This window comes from Vicia villosa, linkage group LG5, assembly GCF_029867415.1.
Source record: "Vicia villosa cultivar HV-30 ecotype Madison, WI linkage group LG5, Vvil1.0, whole genome shotgun sequence".
NCBI classification, from domain to species: Eukaryota; Viridiplantae; Streptophyta; class Magnoliopsida; order Fabales; family Fabaceae; genus Vicia; species Vicia villosa.
The window spans coordinates 115,163,820-115,174,406 of NC_081184.1; the positions used below are offsets into that span (position 1 = coordinate 115,163,820).

The 10,587-nt window shown below is 36.2% G+C and overlaps 1 protein-coding gene across 1 annotated transcript; it reads right to left on the bottom strand.

Annotated features, from left to right (window-relative positions):
* Positions 1–2,313: 2,313 nt before the first annotated feature.
* LOC131607086 (DNA replication licensing factor MCM4-like) lies at positions 2,314–7,166 on the bottom strand. The gene is made up of 18 exons (XM_058879128.1): positions 7,020–7,166; positions 6,270–6,932; positions 6,042–6,170; positions 5,873–5,954; positions 5,384–5,516; positions 5,221–5,292; positions 4,998–5,120; positions 4,807–4,920; positions 4,511–4,723; positions 4,331–4,429; positions 4,015–4,175; positions 3,637–3,733; positions 3,381–3,542; positions 3,197–3,277; positions 3,036–3,114; positions 2,820–2,956; positions 2,675–2,728; positions 2,314–2,570 (listed from the first exon to the last, which is right to left on the bottom strand). Exons 1-18 carry the CDS (start codon positions 7,048–7,050, stop codon positions 2,496–2,498), a joined length of 2,505 nt encoding a protein of 834 aa, XP_058735111.1. The 5' UTR covers positions 7,051–7,166; the 3' UTR covers positions 2,314–2,495.
* Positions 7,167–10,587: the final 3,421 nt, after the last annotated feature.

Genomic DNA, 10,587 nt, shown 5'->3' on the forward strand with positions numbered 1-10,587 from the left:
AGAGAGTAAACTTTGGCATTAAGTGCAGTAGATGCCACATGATGGGGCACAACAAATTAACATGCAAACTGCCCCCAACAAGCCAGATTTCTCAAACTGAAGCTACTCAGCCTGAACCAATTCAACATGGACCTAGTCAGCCTGAAGCTACTCATCCTGAAGCTACTCAGCCTAAACCAATTCAACATGGACCTAGTCATCCTGAAGCTACTCATCCTGAAGTAACTAAACCTGAAGCAACTCAATCTGAAGCAACTTGAATTAGGTTTTTATGCCCTTATGTATTTTATGTCCTTTTAAGCCTGAACACAAAGCTATCATTTTATGTCATTTTGTTATTTTGTGTCTGAAGCAACTTGAATTCTGTTTTCATGCCATTTTGTAATTGTGTGAAAGAACACAAGCTTTTATAATAACAAGCACTTATGTAATAATATTGTTTCAATAGAACCATTGATCTGCAATGTTACATATAAGTCAATAACACATAACAGAAGACTCAATAACACTAATCATAGTTGAATCCAATCATTTCATTCAAGAAACATCAAACTTACATACTTTCACAATATTGGTTACAACTTTATTTCAAATACATTTTTCAACAATCTTCTTATGCTCAGAACCTTCTTCTTCAACTTTAATATCTTCTTCCTTTGCCTTTCAATCTTCAAACCCCTTCCATCAACAACTTCATCACCTACCCACTTGAAAAATTTGCATCCCTTATCCATTTGATTCCTGTAATTCCTACAGCCCCGAAACTCTTTCCCAACATTGACACTATTAAGATCTGTAACCGTACGCATCACACACTCTTCTTGGCACCAACAATCCATCCTTTTGTTTCTTATCACCACGGATCCAAATGACCCACAACTTTGGGTTTTTGATTTTGAGTAGTTACTAGAGTTCATTGACATCTTCACATAATCGATTTCGTGGAGACTGACCAAAGGACAAGAATGGTGAAGGAGATGAAGGAGATGAATGACGAAAGAGAAGAAGAACAAGAATGCCCTAAAACGTGAAAATGGATTATGAGAATAATAACATGATAATACCTTAATACAATGCAATATGCTGAGTCACCAATGCTTAAAAAGCCTTGCTGGCATGCCAGATCACACAACATAACGTTTTCACATTCAAATTAACAGAGTGGATCAACATTAGTAACAAAAGTTTTTGTTAAAGGACTTGGTTGTAACGTTTATTACATAAGAGACCAAAATGAATACTGAAATTAAGTTACGAGACATCGGGACTAAATAAGCCTTTAATAATAAAGGGCACACTAGTTTATTTTATTTGTTTATTAATAACCATCTATTTTGTTTTTAGTTGTAGTTATAATTTTCAAAACAATAATGGTTTTTTATGTTTTATTTTTTAGATTTTATTTTCATCAATAATTTCATTAAGACTAACAACATTTATACAACATAATTTATTAATAATTAAGTTATAAATATGTTTAAATATTTTTCATTTATTCTTAATTTATTGAATCTATTTTAATTGTGGCACATTTATTGTTTTTGTTTTAGAGTAATATTAACTTAAAATTTTAAATTTAAAAAATCAGAAACCTTGCAACAAATTATAATATAATATTTGAAGAAAAAATAGTTGAAGATTTTAAATATATGATATTTTAACCGAGATTAAAAAAATTAATGATGTAATTATTGGTTGGAAAAAAGTAAAGTTAATTATAATATAGTAACTAAATTTGAGGGTAAAATATAATATTTACAAAAAAGGACAAAGAACCTTGCAACAAAATCTATGTCTTTTGTAATCTTGTTATATTTTTTTTTAGGGTTTAATATACAATACTCTTTGCTAAATAAGCAAGATTTAATTTTCCCCCTTAAATTTTTTTGATTCCTCCTTAAAAAATCTAAATTTTAAATTGTGTTCTCCTTACCGGTGACATGACTAGAAAACCTTCACATTTGACATCCCTTTGTCATATGAGCATAGGGAAAACAATTTATAATCTAGGTTTCTTAATAGGGAATCATATTTTTTTTTTAAAGAGAATTATCAAATCACGCTTATTTGACAAAAAGCATAGTATATTAAACCATTTTATTAAAAATATATACCATTTTAATCCCTTTGAATAATTAATTAATAGCATAGTGTTGATATGAAATTTAAACAATTCCTAATCACATTACTTTTTCACACTCTAAAAATTAAAATAATTAAAAGTAAAGAATGAGAAGCCACCCTGATCTACAGCAAATTAAGTAGTTAATCCTTACTATTGACAAGGGCCTTTAAGAAAACCAAATCACAGAATTTTAAAAACCACTAAAAACGGGGGATACATTACTAATTTACTGTATATAATGTGTACATGTATCATCGCCGGAACAGGGTAGAGAATTGATAGTTAACATGGTTGCAGTTAATACATGAAACTAACTAGTAGTACTATCAAACAGTCTGAATAAACCCAATGACGACCCTGCCTCATAGAATCATGTTCTTTTTACACTGTCACCAACCATGGAAAGAAATCCTTCGCTTGCAAGAGTAGAAACTGCATTCCTTAGCTGTATTTAACATGAGTTAGCTCATTAGTTCTCACTTATCCTTAGGGATGGAGCATACATAAACACTGGTAAAAAATACTTATTTCACAAGGGAAGGGGCTTACATCATTAAGATGAATTTCGTTGCCAGGGCTCTGATTCTTCAATTCTTCCAATATCTGCAAGATCAGTTTAAATAATATTAGACCGTTGTCTTGTCTCAAACTGAACATAATCTATACTGAATGGTTTTATAGACCATGGTAATACCTCCAATAAACGCATGGACCGTCCTCCAATTTGCATCTTCTCCATGATTATGTTGCGAGTGTCTTGAACCAAACTTTCTCGTCTGATCCTTTCACTTGCCGAAACACCAGTAGTAATAAGATCCATGTCAATAGTTCCTGTGAAGAGAAAAGAATATGCTCTTAAATCATTTGTTTAGTGGAAATCAAGACTACTGAGGCTTGTTCTGATAATTACCAGTTTTTATATCCATTGCAGACTGCTGCATCGCAACTTCCAGAAGCCGAAATGCCTCTAATACATCATGCTTTTCAACCTGTATGCAACAAGTTACTTGATAATTGAGCATGCCATTTCATATCAAGATATCAAGAAGAAACTAAGCAAGTTTAACTAACCCATTCTGAGAAGCGTATCCTAGCCAATGCTTCACTAAGGCGTAACAAACTCTCAATCTGCCTCGGAGTTGCTGTAATTACCTATTATTTAATAGACAAGATCAACATATGCAGCACCGAAACATGAACAAAAATATGAAAATCAGCATAATTCCAATATCAAGAAGTGTCTCATTTGTATTACCTTTTTGCTACTGCCAGTAAATTTTCCCCTACCCCTTATTTTTACATAGCCGGTAATCAATTCATCAGCAGCTTCATCTGACAGCTGTGGATGTATATGCTTTCGGGCATAGCTGACGTAATCAGTTAGTGTAGAAATATCCAACACATCCTGCTCCATGGTCTGCGATGATGGGCACATAACATCCAAGTGAGTATATAAAAGTAATCAAGTTTGAATCTTCACTGAGTAAGATGATAGCAAGATTTAGTCAAACCTCATGATCCTTAAAGTGTAGGGACACAATATGTTTGGCAAGTCGTCTGTCAGTCTGTTCATCAGCCTTGTCAAGTAATAAGTAAATCAAATCAAACCTGCCAAAAAAGAGATCAATTCAAAACAAAGTAGCACTTGCAAAATTGTTCAGTAGCTTCTATTTACTTTTATAAAAAAATTGCATTATTTCAACCCCTACCCATCACATTCAATTTGATAAAATGAAACAGCAGAATCAATTTTCCATTAAATAACAATGGATCATAAAAAATTTAGATAAGGCCAAAATGGATAGTCTGAGGTCTCCCCCTTGTATAAAGAATAGCATAAATATATAGTCAGACTCATAGCTTATTTATGGTTATGTCCACCAACTAACCTGGATAAAAGAGTGGGAGGAAGGTGTATGTTGTCAATGACAGACAGGCGAGGATTATATCGTGATCCACTAGGATTAGCACAGGCCAACACCGATGTCCTAGCATTGAGGGAAGCAATAATGCCTGCCTTTGCTATTGAAACAGTTTGTTGTTCCATCACCTGGAGTAAACAGGGACAAGTTTAGTCACTTAAAAGTACAAAGCTAAGAAGGAATAGTTTGAAAGGTCAAAATGTATATATTTCAAACAATACAAAGTTTTGGAGAAATAACAAACAGACAAGATGGCAGAAACACATAAGACAAAAAAACCAACCTCATGCAACATGCTCCTTGCATTGTCAGACATTTTGTCAAATTCATCTATGCAGCAGATGCCTCGGTCGCTCAAAACTAGGGCACCACTCTCAAGAACCTGAAGATTTAGCAGAAATCATTAGGTTCCACCACAATTCTAGTTTACTAGACACTAAGAGATAATGGACTTAGTCTTTACAGTTTCTCCTGTTTCCGGATCTTTGGCCACGTAAGCAGTCAATCCAACAGCAGAGCTCCCTCTTCCACTAGTGTAAATGCCACGTGGAGATAGTTTGTGTATGTACTGAAGTAGCTGTGACTTGCTTGTTCCAGGATCACCAACAAGGAGAACATTTATATCACCACGAAAGCTTGCACCAGTTGCCAACTTCAAAGCATTTCCACCAAAAAGCTGAAAAAAAATAAAAATTAGCATGCTGAGAATACTTGACTAACAAACAACAAATGAAAAGAGTAGCTAGAAAGATGTGTTACCTGGCAAAGAAGACCTTTCTTTACATCATCTAGCTCCCAGATGTTTGGCGCCAATGACTTTGTCAGTCTTTCATAAATATCTGGTTGTTTTGATAGCTCCTTCAGTTGAGCCACCTAAAACTCAGACAAGCATGCAATTAGCAGGGTAACACTACAGGCAAATATTTCATTCAAGAGATAACAAACTGTACCTTTTCTTCACTAAATATAACTTCTTCTGCATTTCTACCCTGGCCATTGTCAGCCTCCATAGCATCCTCAACTAGCATCCGGGACTTTGATGTCTTCTTTATGTGAAGACAATCAATATAAGTCTACAACATGAACGGGAAAAAATAAATATGTCAATTAGACAACATGAAAAATGCAAAGTGAAGCTCTAAAATGCAAATGAGTTGAGAGGGTAACCCGTACTTTGAACAATGACTTAACAGTTCTTTGAGTTGGACCCACCCTGACACTCATAGCCCTGTATATACCAGTTACCTGATGTACAAACAAGAAAATAATTGATGTGATGAACGCAAAAGCATATAAACATCTCTTTATCACCTTGTATATTGTTGTATAGTCTCACCTCAACTCGGTCACCTGGCTTTCCAGTATCCACCAGCTTGTCATGCATCAGCAAGCTAACAGTGTGAGGTGTTCCTCCTTCAGGTATTTCGTCGGGTGTCTCCTGGAGCCTCACAATTTGTTTATCGGTAAACCTAATTTCAGAGCATATATGTTATTATTTGAAGTTTCAAGGATTTTGGATCTGAAATTAAACTGGTAAATTTCTAAACTGCATAGTCATGTGATCAAGAAAACTTGTTTAAAATAGGAACTAATAACCATGGTCATCAGCCAATTTTCAAAATGTTGTAGTTAAATTAACCAGTGAGTCATAACTAATGAAGCATAGGTCCTCACCCTCTAAATCAAATAAAAGGAAAAAAAAACGTAAATAAGCTTCAATATAGATATCAAGCAAATTGCAACACTATCCAACAGTCAAATTTAAGTAGAATTCTAAATCATCGACTCAAAATTCACTTCTTTAAACAAATAAGCTTTGACTTACTTGCATCGGTTGTGAACAAGTGTCATTGAATTTCTGGACTGACACTCTTCCCTCAGGCATACAGTAGGTTCAGCTATTCGTCCTAAAAATCAAAGGAGCCAGTAAAACATTAAAGTTGAAAACATGACAACTCACTTCATGAATAACCAGAAACAATTAGTTTAATTACCCCTCTCCACAAGAACTGGATCAGAGCAAAATCCACACACAAGACACCTAAATATAGCTTCCCTAATTTCAGGTATAATTGAGCTACTCCGAATGATCATTCCCTTCATTGAGATCATCCTCTCAACATCTACAAAAGAAAAAGAGGCATCCACGTAAAATCAGTATATATCAATGTAATTGCCACCAACCACACGCACGGTGAAAAACAAAAAGTATAAGAACTAACCAGAAGGGTTTAAATTTCTCATAGAAGTTGAGGTTTTGAGATTATAAATCCTAGCCTGCACATGCTTCTCAAACAAGGGTTTCATTCTGGTAACCATGTTCATCAAAACCATGTCAAAAATAGCCAACACCTCAAGAGGATACCTAACCATCTTGGTATACAAATCAGGATCATGATCAAACACATCACGAGCATCAACATCAATAGATTCACCTTCTAGTTCAATAACCTGTTTAATCAATTTCTCATACTTCCCTTCAGTATCCAAATCATCAATATCCCCCTGCGAAGTAGACTGTTCCCTGAAGTGCTTCAAAAACCTCTGAATCGCATCATTCACATCCTCCACACTTATGTTAGTACCCCAGACGTAGGTAGGACCAGCATCGTCCATGTCATAACCGTCTCCGCCTTCAGATGACATCGGTATATCGTCGGAAGTGGAGGTCGGGGTAGCGGGGACACGACGGCCAGATGGAATACCACCGCCTCTGCGGTTGCGTGAGGGAGTTGGAGTAGCATCAGAGGAAGCCAAGCGAGATCGGTTACCCTGCGGAGTTCCGTATGCCGACGGCGTAGTAGACTGACGGCGGCGTCTCCGGCCGGGAGTGGATACTGTGTTGGGGATTGGACTTGAGGGGGGAATGTCCGGTGACGAAGGATCTGAAAAGCGAAAACTAGGGTTTCAAGATATTCAAAAATTAGAAATGAAATTAAGGATGTGGAAGAAGAGTGAAGTGAAATACAAACCGAAATCCATGGGAGAAGAATTGGAAGCCATAGCTCTGAGAGTTCGAAGATTAAACGCGGCAACAGAAAATCGGAAGTATGTGTGTAGAGTGAAGAGGGAGAGTATTGAATAGCTGCAACTGCAAGATATGGCGCGGAAAGAGTACTTGTTTTCCCGCCAGAAGTCTGTGGGCTTTATGGGCTTCGATACGGGCTTTGAAATTTAAAATGTGTACAATTAAAGAAAGGAAATACATATTGTTTTCTTTTTTTATACCCCTATGTCTAATCCTCTCACCCTTGAAAAACTATAATAAGCCAAAATGCCTCTAATATTGTCCATCGCAATTATTTTTATTAGGATCGGGATCCTTGCCTAAGACATCTCGTTCCTACGACTACGAGTACAGTGTTTGGGGATTGCGTATATTCCAATTATTTTATTGGTCGGGTCCAAGAATGGAACACGGACAAGTTTGCCTGATTGGATATGGGAGTGGGTCGGGTAAATCATAATGACCCTACTAAAAAATAAGGCATTTTCCATCCTCATGTTTATGGAGAATTAGAGTCATTTATTACAGGGATCATGCACATTGAAGTATGATTCTCAATCATCATTAAGAAAGGGTAATTGATATAATTAATTAGAATAAATATCTCACTTGGATCTTCCCATAAGATGGATCGAAAGAAGCACTATATATGATAAGGAGCAACAAGGACAACATCATCCACGATTTTATTTAGAAAAATATATGTAACTCTGACTGACATATCGTTAGTAAGTTTATCAATTTGTGTACCTTGCGTGTACATTTGGTGTCCACTTTGGAGCTCGGTAAAACTAACTAGGGACACACACTTTCCTTACTATAGTATTCTGACATTGTTTTTGCGATGATTAAGTTTGATACTAGTGGCAACATTCATCACCACAAAGATGCATGTGCCGCCATATTAGCAATATTTACAGGTATTGAGAAATCGTTTCATAAGAATGAGAGATTGCAAGGTAACGCGCAATGCCTTCAACAGTAACATGTGCAACCTACAATAGATGATCAGGAGGATCCAACTGATCCCTAACCCTTGTCAGCATAAATTTAGGACGCGCGAGTTTCAGACAACTTCCAATCATCGTCACTAGTAATGTTCGACGACAATAGTGATCCTCTAGAACACATTATCACTATTAATACACAAATGGATATCATTGAGGCTGGTGATTCCCTCAAATACAAGTTGATGGCAGGCACGTTGAGGAAGGTAGCCCTCTGTTGGTGCATGAGTCTCCCTAGGCTCTCCGTCACCAGCTATTAGGACTTGACGAGGAAAATGATACACCATTTTTTGGACACAAGGTATAGAAAGGTGTTCACTACAAGCTTTTTTAATGTCTGTGAATAGTATAGGTCGTCCATCTCGACTAGAAAATATTCGCAAAGCTTTACAAAATGGCCTCAAGGCTAGACATATCGATGAGTCTTTGGCACATAAATGAGTCTTTGGTATGAAACCATGAAGGTGGTGACTGGTGGGACGACAAAAATGGAATTAAGTCTAATATTTTTATCAAATTAATTTGGAGGTTTCTCTTCCCACCCTTAATAGTGAATAGTCACCCTTATGAAACCCGAAATTGCCATTTGCGTAGTTTGAAAATTAACTCTTGCATACCTCTAATACACACCAAAACACTTTGTAAGTAAGTGACCCTTATTTTGCCAACGAATTGATGGAAGGGTGAGTCCAGAAGTTAACTTTTGGACGCCCTTAATACATATCAAAATATTTCATAAGTGAGCCACCCCTATTTCCAAAAGATTGATAGAATGATGAGTTTGGAAGTTAAATTTCAAACTAACCCCTAGACACATTTTATACTCATGATAGTATGCTTAATTTACAACTCAGTAGAAACTTCGGATGTTAAGTTTTGAACTAAGACTCAATATAATAAGTTTTTCTCATGGGCAGTAAGTTTGTCTTAAATTTGACATATTTTAATAAACTTTATAATTTAAGCTATTTATACAAAGTATACATGATTGTTAAAATAGTGAGTTATCTAAGAGAAATTATAGAAAAACATCAAGAACGGTAACAACAAGATTTAGCATCTGGACTTCTGAGGCCCAAGCAACAGAGGACACATAATTTCTGGAAGACAATACTGAAGACACGTGAACCCGAAAAGACAATGCTTCTACGTCAAATAGAATGATGTCAACGGTTGGATACGAGGGTATAATTTTTTTCTCATAACAAAAACATGTTGAATCACTTTCCCATGTATCAATCTTTCTTGATTCTTGATTGTGAACCATTTTACCTTTAACTAAACTATAAAAATCATATCATAATAAAAAAGTCAAATCCAGAAAATAGGCAAAATCAAACAAATATTAGGGATGGCAAAACGGGCTGTGGCCCGCGGGGCCGGCCCGCCACCCGCCAAAAAATGGCGGGTTGGGTTGGGATTTTAGGTCCGCCGTTCGCCAAAGCTCGCCCCGCAAAAACCCGCCGCCCGCCATACCCGCCCCGCCAAAGCCCGCCGCCCGCCAAAACCCGCCTCTCCTCCAAAACTCACTCTTTTTTTAGTTAATTCTAGTAATTTTAATTCTTGATGGTTTATTTTATACATTTATTTATAAATTATGTAATATTTTTTAAAGTAAATTTGTTAAAAAAATTGCTTTTATAAAAAACTGTTTTAAAAAATAAGTGAAAAGTTTAATTAAAAGGTAAAAAAAGCCTATTAATCTATTAAAAAATATAAATAAAAATAGGCGGGTAAGCCCGCCGCCCGCCAACCCGCCATCTTGGCGGGGCGGGCATGACTTTTATGCCCATTTTACTTGGCGGGCATGCCCGCCCCGCTCGTTTTTTGGCGGGCATAAGGCGGGGCGGGTGGCGGGCGGGGCGGGCGGCCCGTTTTGCCACCCCTAACAAATATACATATCATGAATGCATAATTGATTGCATTTTAAATGTGTCCGAAGTTTAAATTTTGAATTTTGAACATTATTGACTTTCACTATAGAACAGTGTTGATTTTCACTATGATTGATGAGCACCACTAAGGGTGCAAAGAGTAATGTCCATTAATTTAGAGCACCACTAAGGGTGCAAAGAGTAATGTCCATTAATTTAATGCATTGATGTATTCATAACGAGTGCTAATGCAAAGTAGATTTAATGAGTTTGGAGTCATACAATACTTATATGATACAAATATTTAATGGTATACTAGTTTTTATATTGTCGGTCGATCCCAATTATTGGGTGGAAATTGACTAAAACCCAATAGCTCATATATGCCTTTGCTTCCCTCAGAAGTAATGCCTTGTATTATACTAGTAGAGAATCAAATAGCATACTCAATATTTTATCATGAACTCAAAACGCTTAAAGAGCAACACATTTACTTACAACTCAATGATGGTATACTTTGTAGATAAGATTCACATTCAGTCCCAGGAAATCCGAATTATTTATGTTAGTTAAAATTTCATACAATCAAATCTGATCCATTTGGTTTCCATCAGCACCGACAACATAACCTAAAATGTGCTAAAAACCATGG